The sequence below is a fragment of the Chiroxiphia lanceolata genome, chromosome 6 (genome assembly GCF_009829145.1).
Source record: "Chiroxiphia lanceolata isolate bChiLan1 chromosome 6, bChiLan1.pri, whole genome shotgun sequence".
NCBI lineage: Eukaryota > Metazoa > Chordata > Aves > Passeriformes > Pipridae > Chiroxiphia > Chiroxiphia lanceolata.
In genome coordinates this window covers 15,705,983-15,733,846 of record NC_045642.1, presented here as the reverse complement: position 1 = coordinate 15,733,846, position 27,864 = coordinate 15,705,983, and the positions used below count along the sequence as shown (strand labels likewise).

The following is a 27,864-nucleotide window of genomic DNA, read 5'->3' as shown; positions in this document are numbered from 1 at the left end:
TCATGTTTCACAACTTTAATAGAATATTCTATCTATTCTGTACAAATTGAAAACACCGTATTAAGTTACAAATGTGTAAGGTAAGGCTGGAGCACTCTACATGCCTGGTCACAGTGTTGATACAGCTGCTATTCAACTGCTGCCAGAGGTTGGCAATGGATGCTGAAACTAGAAACGTGTACCTGAAGTGCCACACAACAACAAAAGGTAGTTTTGAAGACTTCAGAACTTTAAATAAAACAAACTGTGGAATGGAATAATTTCAGTGTTGCAAGTAAGACACCCAAACTTCAGATTTATTGAACTGGTTCATTTTGATAAATTTCTGTGTTCATAGTGAAAGGTCCTTTCATGCTGGACACTAAGCAGTAAGACTACTGGAAATGTTCTGGTTCTTTGGCTGCAACCCACTTCCATCAACAGCAAGAGTTTGGCCTTTGCATTTTGATCTTCATCCAGAAGAGTTGTCATTTTGATGCAAGTTTGTTTCTTCTGTCTAGACTACTACATGGGGACCAATTTGAATTATTTGTTTTACAAGTACCCATATTGTATGCAAAAGAGGAAGAAGATTTTTCAAGTATATTAAAAACTATTAAAAAGCACTAATTCTGTCAAAGTACTTACAAACATGAATAAATAAATAGTAAGATGAACAACTAAGTCTCAAATATGACACCCTCTTCAATGAAGTAAAATTACTTCAACTCGATTGGTTGTACTGAGATAATAAATATGACATTTAAAGCTGCTCAAGCACTAGTTCAATTTGTAGGTTGCGAGAAACATTAAAAAAGGGGGGAGGGAACTAGCAAAAAAGTCATATTGCTCTATCTGTTTCAGCTACCATACATGTAATCCATTTACTTCAGCTTCTCAGCACATTGCTATTCCACGATTTTCAATGTTTAACAAGAAAATGGATAATCCTCACATGGTAGTCTGGACTATTCCCCTATGCATAGGGCAAAAGGCTCTAAAGGCCTATTGACATACTTAGCTACAGTGTACCAACGGCTGTAGAGTGTGCTTTATTTAAACCTCATATTTCCCAAATGCATTGAAGTTGCCACTGTACATGTTAAGCAATAAAGTTAGTGAAAATCATGCATTTTAAAACAAATTAATTGTAAGCATTGTTAATAAGATTGTGCTGCAGCGATGGAATATCCTGAACTGCAGGCCAGGTATCCAACTATTTGTTACAAGTTGTTCAAATATCACTTCCAAGTGGTATTTCCTTATTACTGTTGTTTGCATTCAGCAGGTTGGCTGGAATCTTTCTGTGTAAAAGGAAAAAGAAAATAAACAGTCAAAAATCAAAATGGCATATAAGAACACACTTCAACAAATAAGAGAAATTGGCTATGCAGTTTCAAATTAACTAGGTAGTATCAGCATGTACATAAATGCTACATGAAAACTCAGGCCACATCATAAGGGTCCAACAGCAGTCACCATATTTATTGGGTTTCCCCCTGTCCCCAGCTGCTTGATATCCCATAATTTTTAATCTACTTTTGTGTTCTTAACACTCCATCCTGTAGGCCGAGGTTCAGACAAACAAGAAAGCAAACCACATACTACTTCACCCAAACAGAGCCTCATTTGACTTTCAGTTCCCATTAAACAATTTTAACAATAAACTACCACCTCCTCCAACTCTGAGGAGGGAGGAAGGCAGGGCAGGTAGGCTGCTTATTCTGAAGCACGTTTGAGTCTTTCCTTAGGAGCCTTGCCCTTTCTGGTAAAGTGATAAAAAAGTAATTAATGTGTTGGTTTCTTGTAGGTTCTGCATCACCAGCAGGTAACTATTCAACAATTTAACACTGGGCAAGAAGTCCGTATGTTAATCTGAATATGTAAAAGTAGAAACACCTTCATTAGGTAGTAAAACAACTTCCCCTTTGGCAAAAGGAAGTGTATTTGGGAGTGAGAACAAGTACTTAAACAGCTAAGAACTTAAGGTTTACACTGCACTTCTTGCCTTTTCTGTTGTAAAATAGGATTCTTAGAAAGTAGAATTTATTCATTGAATTTTTGCTTTGCTTCTCCCTTTACCATTCTTAGTATAGTTTATTATAAACAAATAACAGTCACTGAATTCTAGTAAAGAAAAATACAGGTATAAACCAGGACTTGAACGTCACTGACTGCAACATAAAATGTTTCTTAGTAACTATCCTGAAGAAGAGCTCTATATGTTATAAAAGATGTAATCATGCAACAGTTCATTAAACATCAAGTAACCAAGAGCTAAGACAACTTAAGCTTTTTGCCTGTAGCGAGGAAAAACAGGGTGCAACTAGTTTAAAGCTTCCTTATCATCAAGTTTTCCCCTTGATAATCTGCACTAAATCCAGGCTATTTTTCTGTTCCTCACCTAAACTGCTTGAGGGTTAGAGCAGTCACTATCATTCCCACTACAAGTCTGGATTAGAGTCAAATATGTCTCTTCTGCACAGATATGTCAAGAGACCTTATGGTTTTCCTCACCCAGCACATCTGGCTAATTTCAACTTTGTTCTCTCTCATCTGTCTGGGGTTCCAAGTAACACTGATGTGAATTAAATTTTCACTCATCTGGGACTAAGTACAGGAAAAGAGGGACACCTTTACACAGAACACAAAATTAGCATTCTTGCTCTTAAAAAAAGAAAAATCTAACTGCCACTGGTAGTACATTGCACGCTATTCCTTTTTATTTAGAGGTAGGCAAAAACCAGCAGCATTTGATCAAAAACTTTCTGAAGGTTTATGTTCTTCTTGTAACTGCTTTGTATTTGAACATGGCCACAGAACAGTGCACAGCATCACTTCTTGTCTCCCTTGTATTTAGGATGAGAGCCACAATAAAGTAACAAATCTTATTTAAAATATATTTAAAAGTCTTTCCATCTCTCTCCTTCCTTCCTATTCACCTGTTATACCAAGAAGATACATGTAGGTTGACCACCACAACCATTTCAGCCAAATTTTAATGATCAACCAAAACACTTGTTATATTTTCTATTAAACTCCCATTATCTTCTTTATATCTTAATTCTGTAAACACGTAAATTTTATTTACTGCATATAATTCTTTATCCTGTAAAAACTGAGTCACACAGATCTCAAAGTTCCTTCTTAAGGATCTTTCAATGTTGATTACTGCTCTCAGACAAAAAAAAAAAAAAATAAATACAGTTTGAGGGGTTCTTGTATCTGAGTCAGTTGTTGGAGGATTGTGAAACAAATACTGCTACTTTATGCTATTTTTAGCTTACGGTTGAGGGCGTATCTATCTTGACCATAGATACAAAGTGTTTAAGCAGGCCATCAGTATCAAGACAGCATCTCAGATCCAGATTCCAACATAATCAATTTTCTCTCACCATTTTGTTTTCCTCAGCACAGCCCTGAGCTCCACGCTGCCTTCAGCTACCTGTCAGCCTCATGCAAAGCATCTCATGCCCCGATCACAAGAGGACAACAGCACATATAAACTACAATTCCTTTCAAGTTGCAGCTGCTCCATCGGGCACGTGCATGTTTAAACCTTTCTCTGGCCTCTAATGGCTCCTGGAAGATCAGGGACCAGACCCCAGGCTGTGAGTGGGATGGAGATCCTACACCCACACTCCCTCAGGCAGTGCTATTAAGCTTGAGCCTGCTCTCCCTGCAGTGCCCAGATTATTTGGTGACATTTGGTCAGTCAATCACTACCAATCCACTGATTTGCCCTAGACAGAGCCTGTGCCACTTATCTCCCCATTCTAGCAAGTCCATTCGTGCTGTATTTCCCTATATTAACCTCCCAAGACATCTTAGAAAGGCAGTGAAGTGCATTGGACAGGCAAATAAAGACCAGAGAGACTTTAACCAGCAAAGATAAGGAGGAATTGCATCTTGTGTTAAAATAAATTTAGCAGTAAACACATGTACTGAAGATCACTACCAGTGCTACAGAGACAAGAATTCTTGTTGTAGAGATATTCTCTATAGTAGCCACGAGAAAAGACTTAATTTTAAAATTGGTAGAATTTTTTTTCTGTATCTTTTAAGTATTTAATAATATTTACTTATTCCATGCTACTCTGGGCCTTTGATTCCACTTTGAGGTGAATGAGCTGAATAAGGTGAGAGACTCCTATTTTTTCTCTTTTGCTAACAAAGATCAATATAAAGCTTTTTGTCACTGCCTCTAATTGATTGCACTTGCTCAGAATTAAAAATATCACCTAGAATTTGCAGGAACACAAGGTAAAATGGAGAAGAAAAGCAGGTCTGAGGTAACACTGCTTTCATGACTTTCCTACACAAAGCCCACCATGTCTACCCATCCAGTTAAAGTGGTGTCCTATAGGATGGGGACAGAAGCCCAAAATATCCATGCCATTTATTTTAGCAATTTTATTTTTTCTAGACTGATCCTTTTTCACATGAAGTTACCACTAAAAGGAAACACTGAATTTCTGTAAGTCTTCAATGTTTAAACATACTAGGCAGGGTACATTCCTAGGTGATTCAAAGAGCAATCAAGTCTTTATCTCCTTACTTTTACAATTCACTTTCTGGGAAACTTTCCATCTGCTAAAGTAGCCATGCAGGCACAGGCAGCTCATCAAGATCTCATCTGACTCCCAAACAACTCTGATGCCAACAGTGGGATCAACACAGGCAGTAGGCATGACAGCTGATGCCCATTCTAGCAGAGAAGGTTAGAAAGCCTTTCAGTATTTCAAATGCCTTCAATGAAATAGTTCAGTTAGGGGTCCTAAAGCTGAAACTTATCTTTGGTTATTTTCTAATTCTATGTTACTGAATGAGAAAAAGCAAGGATATAAAACATACACACGGGAAGTAAACCCAGAGCTAAGCAGAGCTAAGTAAGCAAGCAGTCCAAACTGCCTCTGCCCACAACTGGTTCTGAAAATGAATTTGCTCCTCACAGGTCCTTCTACTACTGTAACTTAGAAGACAAAGCACCTTGAAGCACATGCAGTCTCTCTCCACAGCAGTTTTTTTTCAGTCATGATTCAAACCAGCATTCTGTATAACCCTGTCAGCTACTTCTCAATTCAAGCACAGTCTCAGTCATGTAAAATAAAGGCAGCTAAAAGAATACAGGGCATGCAAGTACATAGAAAAATATACTAGACAAAACAAGCTACATTATCCAGTTTTGTAGCATCTTTTTGAAGCTACCTCCAATCATCTGACTGCTCAGTCTTCCAAAGCCACAACTTACTTTATATATAAGTGCTTTGTGTAAGAGGTGATAACGATCTGGTTGTAACTGAACAACTCAAATGTACTTAAAACAGACAGGAGTGAGAGGAAGGAAGGAGGAAAAGTTAAAGCAGAAAGTGTTGACATGTATTGTTATACTACATTTGCTAAAGGAGGAGGTAATATGGAAAAGACTGAAGAGAAGAAACTGAATTTGAAAGGAAAGTACACCAATTATTTTTTTGTACATGAAAAAGAAAATTATTCTGGTTAAGAAAAAACGGGGGCAGGAACTGAAAGGCAAAGAGAGGCAGAGGACAGGGAGAAACAGGACCAGAAAATGGGATGAACACAAGAAAGAGTGGAAAACAGGACTGAGGTATGAGTGTTAAAAGACAAAAAAAAGAATTCCAAGTTGACTTCAAAAATTGGAGCCAGTGGCTGACAATTTTGAATTGTGGGGAGGGAAAAGAGCTGTGCAGCAGACTGCAACAGGACGACAGATAAGCCATTGTGACAAATGGATGTTCTATTCCTGCAGGTGAACAACCAGTGCAAGTGTGCTGAGGCAGGGGGGCTGGTGTCTCAAAGCACATCCCATTGGAAACAACATCAACACCAAAAACCAACACAAAAGCACAGCTCAATTTTGAGTTTAGGCAAAGAAGGGCATTATCTATGCAGAGGGCATGACATGGAAAGATTATAGCTTTTCCTAAATAAGCAAAATAAAAGACACAGCCTAAAATACAGGGGGGAAAAAAGTATGGAGGCTGTTGCAGGCATTGTTCTCTATGAGGAATGGGATGAAAGGTGAAAGATGACAGTATACAATAGAAGGAACTTTTTCTTTCTTCTTTTAAACAAAGAGACAGATGAGCAGAAGAACAATACCTGTGCAGAATCATGAAAGATCAAGAAAAGGCTTCTAAGAGTGACTGACTGCCTTTGTCAGGCAGCATAAATAAGATGTTGGAAAAGACATACTAAGTAAGCTGATGATTTACAAGAGTTTAAGAGCAGAGAAGATACTTAAGAAATAATTTGCAAGTACACTACAAACAGTAAAGAGATGCAACATCAAACCAGATAGAAGGAAAAAAAGTCTGACAAGTCTCAGTATCTTTTATCATATGTATATGAAATACAGTTTGACTGCTACAAAGGCAAAGCAGAAGGCAGGAAGGCAGAGTCATTCTGAAAAATCTAATTTAATTACACAATTTAAAGGCAGTTATCTCTATACACATTTCTTTCCATTTTTTACTAATAAAACCTAAACTCTGAAGTCACAATTCCCCCATTTCTTTTCCCCATAAAAGGATAAAATTAAAAACAAAACAGAAAACCCTAGAAAACAAATCACATTACATGACTACAAATGGGACTCTTGGAAGTTAGGTATGAATGGAATTCCACCTTACCTAGAAATGTATGAATGATAAACAGACTTATATTACACCTAAATGGGAAAAAATTGAAAGGAACTGTCAGCATGGATGAAAAGTGAAATGTACAAAATAATACAGGAGGCAACAAACCATAACCTTCCAAGATAACCTAAGCTTTTTTTTTTCCCTACAGAATGCCAAATCCTTTGGAAGGATATTTGATACTTCACAAAAATGTACATTGACACAGAACTAACACTGGTTCTCAGCTGTCCAACTGTTTCCCACTACAGGTACATCACTGCATCTTGATCTTACCAAGCAGTCAGAATACTTATTTCTGCCACTCTAATCCTGTTTGATTGATCTTTGCACAAGACAGACTTTCTTTAGTACACAGTATTTCTCATTAAAGAAAAACTAACCTGATTCTCGATACAGTTGCAAAAAGCATTACTAGTGATATGATGCTGTATATAAAACTACACCAGAAGAGTAACACATTAAGCTGCTGTTAAGACTGTCATCCAGAGATCAAGCAGTCTTGCATGCCTTCCACTTTTTCATCTGTCTTTATAAAACATTAAAAGCTGATGTTTTAAGAACTAAATGAACCCAAACCTGTCATCACTGTCCCAGCTTCAATAAATATAAGCATTAACTTTACCAGGACTGAAGGACTGAAAAAGGCCTATCAGAAGGAGCACTAACCCTTCAGGCTGAATTTTACGCCAGGTATCAAAGTTGCAAATTCAAAGTTGAGGACTAACTTTTTTTGATTTCTAACCAAGTACAGACATGTGGAGTCTAACCTGCAGCCATCAGGACAACGATAAAGAACAACTCTAAGGAAAAGAAAATAAACAAGCTAGTTGAGATTTGTCAGACTAATTCTAAATTGAAGTCCAGCCAAGGAACATTTGAATATGAACTTTCTAAAGGAAAAATATCTATCAGCATTACAAAGAGATGGCATTAAGAAGTAAAGGGACACAGTTCAGAAATTATCACTTTCTTGGTGCAGGTTGGAAGACAAAACCTACACTTTCTCAACTGATGTGATTAACTTGTAAGGGCAATTTGAGTGCTGAAGAAGATGAAGATGTTGCAGTCAGAAGTTAGGGTGAAGTTTGGGTTTTTAAAATATTTTATTGATATTTTCACAAACTATTATAACCTCAGTTACACTGCTCATGATTATAGTCTGTGTTGTGACTAAGTACACAAAAATCCTTACCTTAGGATCACCCTCCGCATCTTCTTCCTCTTCTCCCTCCTCTTCCCCCTCCAACTCCTATGACAAAATAGAGATAAACTAACAGAAATTAAAACAGGTTAAAAGTGCAACTTTTTGTAATGGACAAAAAGCAAAATAGCAAATTACGTTATCACTGTATTCCATAGTGTTTCAGATGTCAGCACTGGGCTGATATAAAAGAATTCAGCATCTGTAAAATCTTTAAAAGATGATTTAAAGGTTTCAGCGTGGTTTGAGACAATCTTCCTCTATAAGTTTCTGCTGCAGTCACCCAGCAATTTTAAAACTTCTATCTAACATGACCTGGAATTTTAGTTCTGGTAACAGGTATATATGTCTAATTTTGTTCTTTGTTTTCATCTCCCTCCAAAGGGTCTGTTTATTTGGATTACTGTGGACAGGCTATGTATTCCTGTATAGAGGATTTTGCAGTATTTTTGCACTGTGTTCTATACACAACTACATCCAAGTAATATGGCACTGGAGACAAATTAAAAATACACGTACACTTCTATCAATACTCAGTTTAAAAAATAAAAGTACATGTTTAGTTATTGAACAGCCTAAGCAAAGAGAAGAAAAGAGGCTGCATGCTGAAGGCTGCCAGCTCACATCAGACCACCAGCTTGATAACTCCTGATGTACCAGAGTACGGTCAACCTGACAACAGTCAGGTATGTACCTCTGACAAATTAGCAAGAACACCACAGTAAAAGCAGTAAAACAAAAAATACAATCCTTTGTAAAGGATATTAGTTCATTTAAGTGTGGTAACATTTAGTGGCTTTCTGCAAAGCCTTTCATAGCATGTTTGTGTTCATACAACGCTACTGCAAACAGAGCAGAGCTCTTGGTATACTAGAAATTCCAGCCTAAATCAAGCCTTTATCCTGAGCAGTTGCACACTCCCCCTTTTTCACTTTACATTTAGTAAAACCCAGTCTTCAAGCTTATGACAACTAAAAGCTGACAGCTGAATTCCACTGCCTCCAAAGTAACAGATATTTAAAAATGAGGTTGAAGATTCTTATCGTGCAGCACTCAAGAAATAAAGAGCTTGTCTTTAATTTTTGACTCATGTCAGAAAGCAGCTTTCAAAATACTGGGAAAAAAAAATGGATAAATGTTCTTGCAGAAAGTACTTTTATGAAGAAGAAAAACCAGCCACAGATTTTTTTAAGTTAGGCATGCTGAACTCTTTTGGAAAGAAGTATCATCCATGAGAGCATTTACAAACAACTATTTTCTACTCTATGTAGAACTATTTCTGGTACTGGAATGCAGTAGCTAATCAGTTATCTATAAAAGATAGTGTGCATCTCACCTCCTCTTCACCTTCTTCGTCTTCTTCAAACTGAAAAACAAACCCAAGGCTTTATTAGCTCTACTAATATTTGCATGAAAACTTCTGCAGTAATAGATGTAGCATATTCAAACACAGTAACTGAAATTAAGCCCCTTCCAGAAGCAGATTAACAACTCATAGCAAGCTGAATGATTCTTTCCTATTCCCCAGTAACAGGAATCTCTTCAAGGTTTTTTGTTATTCTCTTGTAATTGATACTTCATACCAGTCTAATCAGAAAAGAAGGAGAACGTTTCTATCTACATGATGACTAATAAAATGCTAAGAGCATACATACATTATCATCATCCTCTATAGCTTCACCAGTGAAATACAGCACAGCACGAGGGACTATCCTTTCACGGAAGAAGTGTCCAATTTCAAAATCTGCAGCTAAAGTATATTCTGAATCTTCATCCTGTAAGGCAAGTCAGCTTGATTTTTCTACTACAAACGTGATGTACTATACAGAAGCAGACAAAAGTATTTCAAAGTTACAGGTTTAAGAGCACATTACACTGTCATCATCAATCTTCAGGTCACATGTACCTTCAGTATACTTTGTAACAAAATCTAAGGTGTAAATCTAGATTTGCAGAATTGAGATTTATTGTAAAAGTTTCCTGCTTTCTACACACAGATTACTGTGTCAAAAGCAAAAGTAACAATAAAAATACACAGCACTTAATGAAAGAACCCCAATAGTCACTATAGAGTGACCTGGTAGAAAGGACATGGCAAAGTGCAATTGTGCCATTTCAGAAACAAACTTACCAACGACTCTCCATCACCAGATACTGCAAAAAGAAAAGACAGCAAATTTAGGACAAGCATGTATAGTCTAGCCCACCTCAATATTCAAGATGACAAAACACAGTATAAAGACCTTCTCATACCAGAAAACACTGGAGCTATAAAGGCTTCAGAAGGTAGCTATTAAACCTTTAATGACAATTCAGATTCATAATAAGCTAAACCTACAGATATTGTACTTGTAAGAATTTTACATGTTGTAATAAGAGCATCAAAGCTGCCATACAGATGTCAAAGATTTTTGCACAGGAAATACTCTTTCTACAAAGATGGATTCAGAAGGCATGCAGATCACACTTCTCCTTTCAGAGATCGACACATTTTATTTCTACATTAATGCTGTAATTACAGTAACTATTTTGCTAGAGCATTACAAACCCTCTCATCTCCCCAAATACAGAGGATACCAAGTAGATGAACATTTTGCCATGAATTTGCAAAGCACTGTTGAGAACAGGCCCAGTACTGTAACCAGTAAGGAATGGGGGGCTTGTTTGTTTATAAACAAAACCTACCAACCAACAACAACAAAATCAAAACAAAAAACTCCAACACAAACCAAAACAGATTTCCCTTTTCTACTCAGGTCCCATGGCACTGTGATCCTACTATGAAAGTGATCATTTGGCTCAGCCTGTTCTTTTGTTGAAAAATCAGCTACCAGCAGATGTCAGTCTTATTTTTCTTACACACCTCCGGAGTATGTCTTTTAAGTATTTAAAAAATTAAAATAACACCAACATGATACAAACAAATCTCCATCGCCTTCTGAAAGCAGCAATGAAAATTAATTTAAAAGGTATTTCTGCACCAAACAACCCCCTTTGGAAATATGTATCACTTGGTTCTCATCCCCATGTACATGGGGATTTGCAGTGGTAATTAGAAGGGACAGGTAGTTCATAATAGCCCACAACAGAATCAAGAATCAATGTCCATTTTGTTCAATATATCTCTGGAATCACAGAATGGTTTGGGTTGTAAGGGACCTTAAAGATCATTTAGTTTCAACCCCCATGCCATGGGCAGGGACACCTTCAACTAGACCAGGCTGCTCAGAGCCCCATCCAACTCGGCCTTGAACACTTCCAGTGATGGGGCATCCACAACTTCTCCGGGCAACCTGTGCCAGTTCCTCATCATCCTCACAGTCACCAAGAATTTCTTTCTAAACTCTAATCTAAACCTGCCCTCTTTCAGCCTAAAGCCATTCCTCCTTGTCCTGTCACTACATGCCCTTTGAAAGAGTCCCCTATCACCTTTCCTGTAGGATTCCTTTAGTCCACAAAGTAAACTACTTCCTCCATCCATGTTCACAGAAGAGTACAATGGGAGATGCACCAAGAAAAAAAAAAGTTTTGTAATCCACCTAAACTGTTTTAAATATATGAGTAGACACCTAACATAAGGCAACTAAGAAAATTACAAAGCTGTATGGAGCATTATGGATCATTAATTAATCACAGAAGAAACTACAAAAAGTTTGTCACTTAAGACAAAGGTTTAAACGAAACAGATACGCTGTAACTTGACCAACACTGGAGGAGATTTCTTTTGCATGTTAGAAACCTCAAACTGATGCATGGAGCCATCCTGTGGTAAAACAAGTCAACTTCTTTAGGAGATTCTACATGACATGAGACTGTTTCCATACTATGAATCCTGTTTACAATGCACACCTCTTGGCCAAATTCCACAGAATAACATCAGAACAAAATGATCTGCTTGGATGGGCTGCAGTTTGCCATCTTCCTCTAGTAAGAAGACAGTATACAATGCAGCAGCATAAACAGTTTGAAGGTTTAAGCTGCATAAATACACATACATATAAATAAAACAACATATTTTAAGAATCCTCAATTCTTATTTTCCAAGCTTACCCTTTATAGGGCTGAAGAAGTTAAAAAAAGAATCATTAGGTACTTGTTTAGTAATTGTCCGAACTGTGCCTCGACCCTTGTGTTTCTGCTTTTTCTTGATTGTTTTAACTGTAACATTTTTTCCTTTCTTCCAGTCAATAGTACACCTAGAGACAACACGTGGAAAACAGCATTTTAACAGAAGACATCAGTGAAAATAGGGAACTGAGCATCAGAGCAGCAACATCAAGGCAAAGATGGTTTATTATTCTCTGGATAAAGCTAGTTTTACACACACTGACAAGTGAATCTGCTTGACAAGATGTGAAGTGGATGCATCACAGTGCTAGAGACTAAGCCTATGTTGGACACATTAAATAGTTCCCTAAATGAAAATGCTGTACGAGTTTGTCTTCGCAGAGTAGTCACTGCCCCCCTCCTCCCCCCAAACTTTAATAACCCCTTTGACCCAGCTACTGGAGTTCTGTAACCAAGGACATGATAAAGCTATTAGAGAAAAAAATCTCAGTCAGACCAGTAGGAAACCTGTCACTACAGGTCAAGGAAGTGTCCTGTATCCTAAAAATAAATGCACCAAGAGTGGGCCAAGGAGAGGGATGTTTTAGCTCTATAAAGAACAGTGCTCAGATTGACTTGGCAGCCAAGTGCAGCAAGCTGGAAAGAGTTTACTTCCCTGTTCTGCTACTGTACAAATTGACACTTTATGTCAACTAAAAGTCTCTCTCCATCCACCTACAGTTTTACCCAAAACTGCACATGGCAAAGAATGGGGGTTAAACACAACTAGTTCTCCTGCAATGGAAATAATGGTGTTACAGTAATCCTTAAGTGTCCCAAAATATATTGCCCTATATACAAAAGGTCAAAGTCAACAGTTTGATGCTTAACCTGTATAACAAGTCACAGACATGTTTTCCTGCTCTACTTGTACCAGTATCTAACACCTTCATCATGAAACATCAACTGAAATCAAAATTTTGACATATCAGCCATTTAGGAAAGCATCCCTCTGTGAGACTTAAACTGAAAACATTTTGTTGTAATTAACTAAAGTTTTCTTCAACATGGACTAGTCTGTAACTTGGACACGACCTTCACTAAACATGCAAGTAGATGTTTTGCCTCACTTCAGGTGAATACTCAATTCAGAAGCTAGTATGTAGCACCACAAGTCAAAAGGTTTTGAGGTTGTCAGGATGCCTTCAAAAAAAGCCAAGTATTTGGCATTTCTTAAGTGTTAGTTAAAAAAAAAAAAGAAAAAACAAAACCTCAAAAAAACCAAAATCCCCCACCAAAACACATCCTTGAAAGGATAAAAACATAACTAAAACCCAAGAAAAATATCAACAGAAAAAAACACCAAAGAAGCTAATAAAAATAAGGTACAAAACCATTTTTTATTTTTGTCAGCTCTGCTCTGGTGTGGCACTGAAATTTGGTTATAGGACAGAGATCACTGATGGGAAGAGAAAGTCTTAGGTTAGATGGAATGATCTTTCACCTCCCCAAAAACTCTAATGTGGTGTCCAACTCAACAGACTTCTAGAATAGACAAGAATTCACCATTCCACAGTTGGTTTCTGAACACATTTTGAAAACAATAAAAAAAATTGAAAATTGCTGCATTAGCCACAACTACCAGAACCAAACTGTGTGGCCAGTACATTCCAGCCTCAAAACAGGTTGAAAGAAGTGATGGTACATGTGACCAATTCCTGCCTGATCGTAATGTACCAATTCCTGCTGGAATAATAATTGCTGAAGAGATGACAAGAATCCAAGAGAGTCTAAGGTTACTCATCAGACTAAGGAGGAGAGGTGGTCTGTGAAATGTAATGAGTAAAATTAATTTACCTAGTTACCTGGAAATAACAGGTTACCTCAATTAGCCAAGTATTACATTTCAAAGGCATATAATTTAAAATATACGCTATGTTAAAACATATCTACATCCAGGCATCTGTTCCTTCTGATGCTGAGGCTAACATCATCATAATCCCTACAAACATTCCCAGTTTTTAAGTCAATAACAATTTTATCTTCATTAATCATTATCACAGTAAGCAAAAAAATATGCACTATTACTTCAGAAGCTTTTTTGAATTTTAGTTTTCCTTACCCCTCACAATCAACTATTTCAGGTCCTTCAAATGAAAAGGGATCTGTCTTGTCTGGCTCCGACTTCATCTTGTACGTTTTTGTCAGGACTGAATTAGAAAAGTAGTCATTGGGCCCAAAGTGGAACTCTAATGAGAAAGACTGGAAAATATTTCCATTATAATTTTATGTTACCATGAAATTTTATTGTTGAAATAGCACATCAGCAAAATTATCATTAATCCATCTCTGAATACAGGAAAAAAATGAGATTTTGATGGCAAACATATTTTTCAAACTACAGCAGAAGCAAGAAATTTAAGAACATCAACCAATTCCAAAAGTGCAAGAAGCCTGAACAACAACGGCTAACACTGAAATTCTAATCAGGTAATTACTACATTTCATTCACCTTTACACACAGAACTGCTGTCTTAAAAGCAGTCTTAGAAATAAGTATTTTGATAAAAAAGTCTTGGTTTTATTTTCTGTGGAAGCCTCTCATCATCCTTGCATTAGGGATAATGTTACTTTGAAGTAATTTTTACATCTGAATAGCACCACAGCAGTTCTGACCAATGTCATGACCTGACTGAAACAAACTTTATTTCTGATTAAAACAAAATTTAGATTGAAGGAGTTTATTTTAACAGTACAGTTCACCAGGAACCAGAGAGGTTTTTTCCATTTGATAACAGAAAATCCTGCAAAAGAACACTGGCTCAAACTGAATCCTACATTTATACATGTCTTAACAGGCTACAGCCTGAAGCACCTGTAACTGCCAAAAACACTAGCCTTGAATATACTTCCCCAGGCATTCTTCAGAGTCAGGCCAGAAAATGGTCTGTTGTCACCAAGCCTGCCTTGCTTGATGGCCTCTTTTTCAAGGCCATCCATGTGCAAACAGGATAAACAACTCTGGAGACAACAGCCTGTTCAAAGACATTTATCCCTCACTCATCTCCCAAAGGCCCCTTAATCTTTCTAAGGCCTCATGAATCTCCTCACACACTGAAATCTGCAAAGACAGTGGTCAAGGAGTGATGGAAACTAGTGGCAACAGCAACCTTCCCAAACTCTGTTCAAGCAAAGGAAGATAGTGGGACCCAGCAGTACACTGGAATATCTGTCTTGGCTTCACATTGCCTATTTTAGCTTTACTTCCATTTTAAAGCAATTCAAGACAGTTGTATGGTTTGGAGGCCATCTTCAGCTAAGGGTAATCTCTGCCTGGCAAACATGCTCAGGGGAATAGTTACAGACTTAGCTTATCCACTACCGTGACGAACACTCATACCCAAATAATCCCATAAACCATCACTGGGGCTATAAATAGGCAACCAGTGGCACTGCTTCTCATGCAGGATCCCAAGGACTACCAACACAACAGTATCTGCAGAGGCTGCATTTCAGCATTTGTTTACCTGCTAATTAGCAGACAAGAAGCTTCAAGTTTCACATACTATTTGAAGTGTTGCAGCAGTGTTTACTTGGATACCTTTGCGTTTTTTATCTGCTACGTTCTCATAAAGCTCAAAAAAAGAGAACTTACTTTTTTAAGCTATTTAAGTTATACCCAGATGCATCATCCAGGTCTGAATATACTAGCTGAGGATCCTGATGACCAAATAAATATATAGGTAGAAATTATAATTATAAAATACATGTAAGTTTGTTCACATGATTATAAATATGTAAAAGCAAACAGTGAAGGAATCGCTTATGCTTCACGTGGATAAAAGTTTCTATGTACATGCTATAACAAACAGAACTTTGAAAGCACGTTAACTGTAGCCAAGCAAATCCACTTTTGGAGTGCCACAACTACAGTTAATGGCTTTGGGTCAACAGTAACTCAGAAAATGCCTAACTATCATGTACTTCTTTTAGCAGCAAAACCTAATCCCCAGCAGAATTAGTGTATTTATTACACACTGATTATGTGAAGCTTTCACAGTACAAAGCAGCCACTGCTGCACTGATTTTCAACAGCGAAAGAATTTCAGACAAGTCACACACCAATGGAAAATGGGTTTCACTCAAGCAGTTAGTAATGCATCCTTTGTCTCCAAATACAGAAGGGACATGGCATTTGTCAGCCTCCCATTACTGGATTTAATGTAGCACTGGAATGGAACCTATTTACAGAAATGTGCTGTCAAAAGGTTACGAACAGTGCAAGAGGAGAGAAATCCACTGATGTTTTAAGAGCAATTCTTCAACTTAAGGTACTGTAAAACAAAGCTGAATGAGAACACGAAAATAGTATAGGCAAAACCAATTATTACCAAATCATCCAAATGCCACCAAATAGATATGCTTCAAGATGAAAAGACCCAACTTCTTAGAATACCGTACTTTGTGCTTCGACAATTCATTTTCTTCATAACACTTGTATCCTCTCCTTTAGCCCTAGCAGTGTTTAGAAACTTAATTCTCAATATTTCTCTGCCTGTACTACTTTCTTGCCTATTATCAGCTCAAGTGTTTAAGGACTTAAAAAAACCAAACAAACTTTGCTTCATCTGGTATTAACCTTTAAAAGCTATTCTGAGAAAGTCCTTTCATCTTTATGTGAATCTTCGATGAAGCTTTTCTTGCATTTATTTTGGATATTGTCAGAAGACTATAAATCCGTAAGGCAAAACAAGAAAAAAGAAATATAAGAAAAAAGCCACAATGATAAAAAATAAAGAAAGGATGTGTAGGCTGTAATTCCATCCTTCTCCCTGCCTCCCTCTCAGAAGGAATTCAAGGAGTAATTATAGTCTGGACGAATTAAATAAGCAACAGAACAACTTCTTTTCAACAAACACAGTATCTTTTCTGTACACTGAACTTAAACAAGGAAACAATTTCCAAAATAAAAAGAAAAAAGCCAAGTTGCACTTTAAAAAATATTCACTAGGTACACTTTTAAAAGATCATCTAATATATTTTCGCTGCCTTTCAATAGCACAGTATCCATCATCATTTTTGATTAGTATCACCAATTCACTGTATTGAACATTTTATCAAAAGAGATGCAAGTAGCATCCAGAATTTTTCCCTCAATTAATTTTCATTTGAAAATGAAAAGTACAGCTTTATTACTAAGAGCAGCTATACCAGAACTTGAGAGAGAAAAAGAAAGCAGAAACTAGACAGAATTGAACAAGAATTTTTATCTAAATTACAAAGATGTCATAGATGTCCAGGCTAAGAATAAAAGAGCAAAGGGTCAGGAAAGCTGAAGGTAAATCTTTAAAAGGCCAGGCATGAAAATATTAACTTAGAAAGAAACCTCACACACACATTACAGCCAAAGAGTTGAATGAAAACTTTGGAATGCTGTTCACTTCACTACTACAATCTTCATGAGAAACAAGCAAGCAGAGGAAACTCACCATAGGCTGTCCAGGTTCAGAAAACTTAACTTTAATATCCTGCAGATGTTTCAAGATAGGTTCATCATATTCCTAAGCAGAAAAAAAGTAAAACCCTATTCAGCAGGCAATATTTGGAAGAACCTCCTCTTCTTAATAACCTTGTAATTATTCAGCAATTTCAGCTGAAGTAAAGACCTGGATCCAAATTTCTTAAATCATAGTTGCAAATACTATGTGCCAAATTCTCAATCGTTAGGCCTCACCTTCAGTAAAAAAGGTGCCAAATGCCAGGTTGTGTGAGTATGACCAAAAATATAGTAACCATCCAGGATATTTATTGCCATGAGACTCACAGAAAGACATGCTTCAGGGAATTCTTCCTTAACAGCATTAAAAGCAATTAATATAACTGTGGGCAAAACTACATAATGAATTCAACTAATCCATGGATATTCTTATAATATCCTTGCAAAAATAATCCTTTATGGGCTAAACTAACAGTGCTTGTCCATCATTAGCCTTTCAAGCATCTTCAGGGATTCTAAAGGCTCAAATATTTGGTCGCTCACACACATTCCACAAGGACTGACTACTAATGGGAAAAAGCAATTCATTTAACACAACAGAAGTCACTCATTTCGGAGGAGAAACTTACTTGTACTAATTCACTTAGCATATCTACATTCCTAAAGATAGTAAACCAGAAGTCTGGAATTCCTTTGACATTTGTCTCTTCTGCTTTTTCTTCTATTACCATTGCATTTTTCAGGTCTCCCTGGGGAAAAAAATACAGACACATTTGAGAAATGAAATTGTGACTTAGTATATTTAATAAACAGAGGTAGACAAAACAACTGCCATCTCTGAAACTGTGTTTAAGGAACATTTGAAATGTACAGTTTTTTTCTTGCCAATGAAGAGATACAGGGTTTACTTACACAAGGTAACATGTATACATTTAATTCAGAGGTACTTTAATCTCATTTGAAATTCTTTTATATGAAGACTAAATAGACCAAGTGACCAGCTTCACTGACTTGAGAAGGAAAAATAATTAAAACACATTTCTTTCTCCAAATAGAAAAAAATATAAATACATTTCTACTTTTCTATTAATCTACTTTCTGTAGCTTCATTTGCCACTTACAGTGTTTCATCTAAAAATTAAAAATTTAACTCTGCCCTCTGAATTACTGTTTTACCTTCCCAGTTTTGCAAAATACTTGGTAAAATTGGGTTTCATGGTTATTTTTAATTATTACACTTGTGAATACACTCTTGAATTATTACCTTGTGATATAGGAGTCTCTATAGACATTTCTCCATCACAAAAAAAATTGCAGGAAATGCGCAATCTGAATTAGTTGTACTGCACCTTTCCTTTTACACCACTAGATAGCAGCACGTATATAAGATCTTCTTAACAGCAGCTACTTGGGTCACCACTAGTTAAGAACATAAAGCTGCAGTTTACTTCCCACCTAGACATGTTTCTGATTTTATACTTTTGTGGAATGTGGCCTGTCGATCCTGTATTTACACAAAGCCTAACAAACATTTTTGCTTATGCACAAGGAGCACTCTGTGTGTCATGCTAAATCTCAGGAGATCAGTAAAACAAAGAGAACAATTTGCTTTGTATACAGAACAGAGTCCAAAGAAAACTGAATAAAATCAGGCCAAGGAAAAAATGCAAAGAAACCGACAGAATGGCAAACACAACTTTCTAAGTAGGTCGATTCTTTGAGAAAAAGCCAGCCATGAGCAAACATCTCCAAAAATGATGACAGGAAAGTAAAAGGCAGCCTACAGACTATATTATCCCTCCTAAATCTAGACAGCTCTTACTCAAGAGACAAGTAGGAATCCACACATTTTAGCAGCACACATTTTATTAGGTGTGATTCCGTTTTATGACTCTGTGACATGTGTCTAATCTGTATTTATGAAAATGAAAGCTAACTATGTCCCCCAAAATAACAGGGACAGGCAGACAAACAACCAGCCTCTGTTAGCCGGGGGGTATCATGTAGCACTGGAATGGAACCCATTAGCAGGAAGATGCTGTTAACAGGTTACGAACAGTGCCAACAAAGGCAACTTTTCAATTCACTCAGGTTACAAATTTGAAAAAAGACTAAACTAATAGCTTAGAAGCTTTCACTGGACATAACAGTGTATTCATCACAAGAACATGTTACTGATAAAAAAAAAGTCTCTCAATAGAAAGAACAGGAACTAACTCTGACAATCTGATATATCAGTAGTTCATCACTCAGCTTGTACTCACAGCCAGTTTTTCTTCTTCCTCATTTTCACTGTGCCATTCTGCCTCTGCATCTGTGGGTTCAGCTTCTCCATTAATAAACTCTCTTCTCTGTGTTAGAAAAATGAAGAATGTAATTGAAGATGTAAAATTATACATACTCAACCAGAACTGACAGGAATGAGAAAATAAAAATTATATACATAGTTTTCTTACCTTATCAAAAAGGGGTTGATAGAGTGCTGCATATTTTCTCTCTAAATCATGTACTTCTTCATAGAACTTAGCTTCTATATGGGCACATTTCACCTGAAGCTTTTTCAAGGCATCAATTCTTCTTATCACTGCTTTTGGAAAACTAAAAACCAAACAATTATTTAAGGTTAAAAGTTAAGTTGCCTCAGCATTATTTAACATATCACTGTGAAAAAGGCTGCTTATAACTAGGTGCAATTTTTAAATAAAAGGCTCATGTCAAGTACACACGTTTCTTCAAAACCTATTTCAAAAAGTTGAAGGAATCCTCTCCTACCCAAGTTGTTCTCAAAGGTGTTATCTTCTGTTCCATTCCCTGGGGCCACCACCCTCCCCGTGTAGTTCAGAGATCTGAAATCAATACCTTTGTTTACACCTAAACTTTGAGACTAGATCTGTGAAAAATAAGAACTGTGCACTCTACAGGGGAAAGTTTTGATTCACGGGTCATACTTAGAAAGCACACGTTGTCCATCTGCACTTTAAGTTATTAAACATTTAGATACAGTTATGTAAGAAGAACTCTTTATAGAACTTATATTTTTTTTAAAGATATCTACAACCAGCTATTCTCAGTCAAGAAATGAAGACAAATATTTACAAAAGGCAATATTTAAATCTACTTTACAGTTAATATAAAACTAAGCTTCAAACTAGGGATTTACAGATCCTAAACTTTCCATTACATCCTGGACAGCATTCTTACAGAAACAGTCAGTCAGTGTAGCACATGCCCTGCCAGACTAAGGGGTCACAGAAGGAAACAATGGAGGGGAGCGGAGTTATTTCTGTCCAAAACAATAACAGCCAAGAAAAACACTGAACCTGACAAAATTTTGTTTGCCATTTTGCGTAAGCAAACTAAAACCTGACTCCTCCTTCCTGAAGCAGGCCACTATGAATCGTGGTTTAAGTCAACCATTTGTCTTAGTGAACCATTTGTTCTAATTTCCTATCTCAATTATTCAGCAATAACATTCTATTATGCTTTCAGTCTTTGAAGAATTTTATTACGCCCAGGACTTACGTGTCAATGTAACTTGAAGGAGTAAGTGCTGTGTTGTCAAGACGTTCCTGTAGAGCTGCCAAGGCCTGTGGATTTTGCATCACTTGGTCTGCTAGTTTTTCTACAAAGACAGAAAACCACTTTTAAACAAATCTGCATTTATTTACAGTGCTTTTGTCATACTGCGTCTTACAGCAGTCACAGTAAAAATATTCTCTATTTTCAGATCTCAAATAACACTACTATAGTTAACTAATAACACAAAAAAAATTACTTCAGGACCAGATTTCAGAAATATAAATATATTGAATAATGATCGAAAAAGCACCTTCCTCTTTGCAAATCTATCAGCTGCTTTTACAAGCGAGTAGTTTACTGACGACATAAGCAAATTTCCCATTTTCCTCTTATGTAAGAAAGTGCAAAACAGGAGTTTATCCTCCCTCTATATCGCTCTTATATATACCTTAAAAGCCACGTATAAATTTGCAAGAGGGGAACCACTGAATTGTACTTCCAAGATGTTTGTTTTCCAGTTAGTCTGACTCCTGAAAAAAGCCTGACAACTACTTTGTGTACTGTACAATAAAGAAGCATAGCACTATGACCTCGACAACTACTAATTTTTTTAAATCAAGATAATTTTACAATCTGTAAGACTCTTTTTACAGGAGGTCAGGTATAAAATGCTTCTGGGTAAGGAGTTAAAAACCCTTACTAATAACGACACAGGTTGTCTTGGTGGGAAGACATTTGCTTTTCACACCTTTCCATTCTTTCTCACTGCTTTTTTCCCCCCACCAGACATTAAAAAACCCGATAGATTGCACAGCACACAGGTTTGGTTTGTGTGTTGCTTTCTCTTACAAAATTTGAATACTCAGGGTAGTAGTGGAACTGTAGCTTTTTCCCACATTGAGGTATTAATCTGATCAGCAGTTATCTGTAGATCTTCCAAATGGAGAACAAAAACTTCCAGGAGGACACATTATGACGACGCATTTTCCAACAAACAAGACAGTAAAGAACTAGCATAGATACTGCTCATTTTAATAATTATGCTGATAACGATTACATGTTGTTACAGGTTAGTCTGTACAGGCTTTATTGCAAGTGTCTAGTGGGTTATTTTGTGCGATAGTAAAGCCTATTCCTAGTCACAACATACACAAAAATACTTTCAGTGTTACAAAAATATAGCCTTTATTCTGCTTTTGGTGCAATGAAAATGGAAAACACCAGAAAGTGAACAGTTAGCCTAGAAACCACTGCTTTGCAAACACGTCTGTAGTTTGGACTGCAAAGGCTTTGGAATTGTATATAAAGAAGCTTCAATACACAAGGCAGTAGGTTTATCCCACTTCTGTAACATTACCTGTTACTATGTATTTCTTACCTTTTTTGTTGCTTGCATTTTTAGCAGCCTCCAGAGAATCTGAAGCAGTATCTTCTGTTTTACTAAAAGAATTCAAAATGTAACATATTAAAAAGGCATCACATTACAAAAATGTTAACATTTAAGAACAAGTTACTCTGAATTTTCATTTTACAAGACATGTTTTATAAACAAGTATGCCAATAAAAGACACATATTTATGCCTAAATTTGTGAAAACTTAGGAGATCTGATTTCATATCTGAACCTCTAACATGAGCAGGATACAAAGGCAGAGCAAGGAAAGGCAAAGAAAGAAAAAAACAACTAACCTCAAAACAAAACACAACCCCAAAGCAAAAACCTCTGACAGATAAATTCATCTCATTAAGTGAATGGCTGGTCATTCATCTGGACTGGGTCACTCCACACAGGAAAACAGTATTACTCACAAATGAAAACACATTCTTCATCACTTTCAGTGATGAAGAAAAACACGAGAAAGGATACAGGTAAGACAGGAAGATAAACAACAGATAAAAGCTGTTTCAAACTTCCATAACAAGCTGTTTTGTTTTATAGCAAAAACATTCACTTCTACTCTAAAAGAGATGTCCCTGTCCTCCCCATCTCCCTGCCACAATGTCTTCCATCACACTTCCTGTGCTGGAGGAAAGGGGGTCCAGCACGAGTCAGCAACCAGCAAGCATTCCCTGTGCTCCCTGCCAGTGTATGGATCACAAAATGCACACTGGACATTGCTGAAATTATCCCTAACTCAGACACAAAATGAGAAGAGGTATCATATATGCAAAGGGGTATTATTAATTACCAGACAGACCAGCTTATTCAGCTTACTCTGGTGCACTGCAAGCCTCAAAAGTCCAGCAGCACGTATGGATTTGCAGCTGTTCCATAAGACAGTTATTCGTTTAAAAAATACTATGTAAACTAGAAAATAAAACTGTGCCTTTTGCACACTGAAATTACAGATATTACAGAAACACTGAGGATCAGTGTTCTCTTCAGTTCTTTAGGGCACTTAAATACGGACACTGAAAACTAAATCAAGACAACAAATGTTAATCCAAGAGAAGACTAATGCTGCATCTGATACACTACAATCTCAGCTTCTCCTGTATCAAAGGAGTACTTTGTCCTAGCTGTAAGTAAAAACAGCCTAGTTAGAGAAAATAGTACCACTTCATTCTTATCCAAGTTTGGTAATCCACTCTTCACAGGTTAAAATCCCCAAACAACTCTCCTGCAGAAGACCAGATATACTGTTGGTTCTGACTACCTTGATTTAACTTCAAGAAAACAGTCCAACATACCTGTTATCTGCCATCTGTGTGCCTGTATCCACCTGCAAGTTGAAAAACAGCATTTAAAAATACTTTAACAGCAATTTGTTTACCTCAACAGATGATGAAAATAGAACAGGTCATTGTTTAAAACCTCAATACAAATTAACAGCTGCTGGTTTTGCTAAGAAATTCATTATGCATAATTCCTTACAGTAAATAGCTACCACAGTACCCAATTCAAACCGGAACTTGCTCAGTTTTTAAACAGCCTGTTAGGTGGTTTAACCCCCCTAAAACTTATTTTTCTCTTAAATACTCCAGATACTAATACATTTCTACCCTATTATGTGTCTTTAGCCTGAAGACAAGTGCCACAGTTTCCTAGACTAGCTCTGCATTCTATTAAACAAAAATAAGCCAAAGAGGAAGACATTATTTTCTAATTCCTTAATAGTATCAAAATAAATAATGAATTTTTAATCTCTGCCTATACTACAGTAGCATACTAGAGCTGAAAACAATGAAAGTTTAAATGAATTAATTACAACAACTTCCAAATTACTTTTTTCTTGCATCGCCCAGGCAGAAAAATATGCTTCACTTGTCTGTCTAATCAGGGCTATTTTCATGAATAGATGCTTCTGCTGCTCTACAGTGAGCCTGCTACTAGATAAAGAAAAACACTGAAGGGAAGAAAATTATTTACCAAGAGAAGGGGTTTTGACAGTAGGTATGAGGGCACAATATAAAGATTTGCCTTGGATTTTTTAATCAGGTGTGAGAAAATGAAGAGGAAAGCAAAAGTTAAAATCTTGGTACTAGCAATGACTGGAACCAAGTTTAGCACAGCTACCCCAGCCCCCAATATCTAAATTAGCTCTCCTGAGAAACCAGAGGGAGACAGATTGTCTTACCTATTTTGCTGTTTTTTCTTTACTGGGGTGAAATATCCAAGCCTGTACATCTGTTTTAGTAATAGAGATTGGGGTTTTTTTCTTTCTTTACCCCCATTCTAAACAGCTGAACGCAAATTCAAGCAATCACTTCCTACCACACAGAAGTGTAGGTGATATTATCCACTACCAAGCTTTCAAGAAAGATGTTACTCTGCAAGTCAAGTTCAGAACAAAAAGGAGCTTCAATCACTCGTGAGAGTTGACAGATCTGATTTCTTAGATTCTACAAAGGCCAAGCAGGCTGATTAGGCCCATCTTCCAATCCAGGGCTACCAAAGAACCCAAGTGCTAATGCCAACTTGAGCGGCAGCCCAGAGATTGCACACACTCTCCCATCTGGAAAATGCTGAATCCTGCTCTAAGCTGCAAAAGCAACACTTTCACAACTGCTTTAAATGGAGCTGAAAGGCTTTGTTCATTTACAAAAGTATTAGGAGCATACTTCAGATTATTCCACAGGAAGTTGGTTAACATCTACCAAACAAGCCTATGAGCCCAAGGGACAGGGCAAGTCCAGGAACAAACAAAAGGGGCTCCTGGTAGAGTCGGTGTTTCACCAGCTCAGGCAGATTGATTTGCAAACACTTCCTCTTGCCTTAAACATAACAAAAGAAAGTGGCAATGCCACCAACCACCTGCTAGGGCAAAACAGAAGATTTTTACTATCTTACAGCTGAAGAAATAAAGGAGCATAAATGAGGCTTTCATAGCAGATGGAAGGTAGAGAAAAAAAAAAGATACAATTAGAAAGGTAAGACAGAGCAAATTGACCTAACATCAGAGTTCGGCCAACAAGTTATATGATCCCAGTCACTATTAGAAGAGGCTACAGTAAGCAACTAAAAATGCAGACTTGTGTTACTTAAAAATTATCCTCAAACACTTGTTGCTTCCAACCTATGCCCAGTGACAGAGCTAATGGAAGAGCAAATTCCTCTGCTGCACTGTATGTGCTGTATTTTCTGCAGGGAACTACTTCTCAGCTCCGCTGAGGGAAAGTAAGATCCTAATTCGTGTTTGGAAAACATGGAATAAAGCTGCCCATAGCTTGAATAACATTAAAATAGCAGTTGAATTAATCTCCACTAGAACACATGTGAATTGGGCATGTTCTGACAAAAGCCATTCACCCAAGTAACAAGAAACAACAACAATAAAAAAAAAAAAAAAAAGGAAAAGAAAAAAAAAGACACCATTCCCTGGTGCAAATACATACTTTAAGCCTTGTTTCACTCCCTAGAGTTGTGCCTTTGGCAACTAGAAAGTAAAAAGAAGTATATAAATAAATAATTAGAAGAAATTTTCTTAGAAAATGCTTGTGATTCCCAGTTTCATCCCAGCTGCCAGAGTCACCAACAGAACTGTTTGGTACAACTGCTGATGGCAGGGGAGGAGAGAGAAAGGTAATTTTAGAAAGACAAAGTTAAGTGCACACCTAGAGAGGAAAATGTGCGGTACCAAAGCATTGAGTCTTCACATCCATCATCTCCACTGCTTTCCAAGCAAGTGAGCTCAGTTTACAACAAATGAAGACACGAAAAAGCCATCAGAGTCCCAAGGAAGTAACAGTGGAAGGCATCATTGTTATCGCTGCCACCACCACCAAGAGGCCAAATTAGTATCTTGTTTCTCTGTTTTCAAATGAAAGCTTCAGACATGAAGCTCTGGGGAAAGAGGGGACCAGAACAACCCCTTGTCCCACAAAGCACAGGCTGCTGCAACTGGTCTGGCACAAACATCACCCACCATCAGTCACTAAAAACAGCAGGAAACCCTAAACTCAATGCACACCAGGATAGGAAAAGGCCATTACAAGGACAAGTAATATCCTGAAGGACACAAACTTAAAGGAAAAGTCTGTACATTGGCAAGGTGTACTCACAAATAAAGTGTACGCAAAATAAATCTTCTCTACCAAGGAAGCCTATGACTTGTTATACAAACCTTCTGAACACAACTAAAACACAAAGCAGGAAACCGAAGGACTCCTGCACTCACAGGAAGGCTCCTGCCCACGGCTGTTACTGTTTTTCGTAACTATAACAAATCAGAAGGGAAAGTTGTGACTTCCGCGTTAGAGGTGCTGGGATGTAACCCCGTGGGAAGTCGAAAACGCAACAGTCCGATATTTTCTGGAAGGAAAATTCGAAGGGATCGTGCAAAAACAGTCGAGAGTAGGGAGCTATTAACCTGTTCCACAAGCCCCGGACATCAGCAATAGCTGCGCTTCCCTCGGAAGCTTTCTTGAGGAAACACTATTTTGTTTAGAGATGACTTTATAAAAAGTTGCCTCGTGATTCCGGTTCCATCTATAACTCACACCCTCTCCTCTCTAACTGTGCATTTTGAAACACCGTGAGCAGATGTTAAAGGAACGGAAGAGTCTGGCAAACCCTACGAGCGGTGCTATTACGTGTAGTAAACAATCGTAGCGGCAGCGAAAATTTTAAACAGGCCCTCACTTGGGAGACGGGGAACTCGAAATGAAAACGCGAGCCCTCCCCAAATCCCCTCATCACGCTGCTGGGGCACAAGACCGTGGCTGAGGTCAAACCCACGGCCCAGTCGAGAGGCCAAGGGCCTGACTCAACCCGAGCAGCGCGGCGTGCGAGCGCCGGGGACACCGTTCACCACAAACAGCCGTCCTCCTCCTCCTCCCCCGCTCCCTCGGGAGGGCGGAGACAGGGCGGGCGCGCTGCCAGACCAGCGCGGCCATACATGCGGCCGGAACCGTTGCCTTCCCCTCTGCCAGGCTCGGGGCAGCGCGGGCCACCCTTCCCTCGGCCCGAGCTCCTCGAACCATCCTTAAAATGGTGCCCGACCAGGCCTGGCCTGGCCAGGCCGGCTCCCCCCTCCCCTCGCCGGGCGGCCCCGGCCGCCGCCGCGCTCCGCCCGGAGCGGGCCCTGACGGCCGCCGCTGCCCCGCACGGCGGGGACTGGACCGGCCCGTGCGCTGTGCCCGGGACGCGGTGCCCGGGGCCGAGGCCGGCGCCGCCCGCCCTCACCTGCCCGCGCCCCTCCCGCCGCAGAGGCCGCAGCGCCCCGCGCTCCTCGCAGCCTCCTCGCTCGGGCAGCGCCGCCGCCAACAACGCCGCGTCTCATTGGCCGCGAAGTGGGCGCCTCCCTCAGCAAAGGCGTCGCCGATTGGTCCCAGCAGCGCCGCGGCCGCCACGCCGCACGCGGGCCATGTTGACTGTTCAGGCTCGCGCCGCTCGGCCAATCGGAGCGCGCGGTGGGGAGGGAGGGCGCGCGGGCTTGGCGGCGCGCGAGGCGAGCGCGTGATGCGGGGCGGGGCAGCGCGCGGGGGGGATGGCGCGCGCCCGCGCCCTTAAAG

At 38.4% G+C, this 27,864-nt stretch overlaps 1 protein-coding gene and 2 non-coding genes across 10 annotated transcripts; all 3 read right to left on the bottom strand.

Moving 5' to 3' along the window:
* On the bottom strand, positions 1–27,647 carry NAP1L4 (nucleosome assembly protein 1 like 4). Of its 8 annotated transcripts, none has more exons than XR_004357535.1 (17): positions 27,249–27,362; positions 25,747–25,787; positions 23,602–23,633; positions 22,290–22,351; positions 20,915–21,014; positions 19,849–19,990; positions 19,657–19,743; positions 18,022–18,141; positions 17,385–17,456; positions 14,018–14,157; positions 11,899–12,044; positions 9,980–10,002; positions 9,504–9,623; positions 9,185–9,214; positions 7,840–7,917; positions 6,636–6,673; positions 1–1,283 (listed from the first exon to the last, which is right to left on the bottom strand). XR_004357535.1 is itself a non-coding variant. In XM_032690429.1 (17 exons), the coding sequence occupies exons 1-16, from the start codon at positions 27,331–27,333 to the stop codon at positions 6,668–6,670; spliced, it is 1,263 nt and encodes a 420-aa protein (XP_032546320.1). In that variant the 5' UTR covers positions 27,334–27,362; the 3' UTR covers positions 1–1,283; positions 6,636–6,667. The 8 variants fall into 8 exon arrangements, 6 of the variants coding, with proteins under 6 accessions (XP_032546320.1, XP_032546324.1, XP_032546319.1 ...); XM_032690429.1 differs by having other exon boundaries at positions 7,840–7,896; XM_032690433.1 differs by lacking the exons at positions 6,636–6,673; positions 27,249–27,362 and adding an exon at positions 27,540–27,616 and having other exon boundaries at positions 7,840–7,896.
* Positions 16,059–16,179, bottom strand: LOC116789114. The gene has a single exon (XR_004357897.1). It is a non-coding gene; the product is annotated as a small nucleolar RNA SNORA54 (small nucleolar RNA).
* Positions 19,329–19,456, bottom strand: LOC116789115. Its single transcript, XR_004357898.1, has one exon. It is a non-coding gene; the product is annotated as a small nucleolar RNA SNORA54 (small nucleolar RNA).
* Positions 27,648–27,864: the final 217 nt, after the last annotated feature.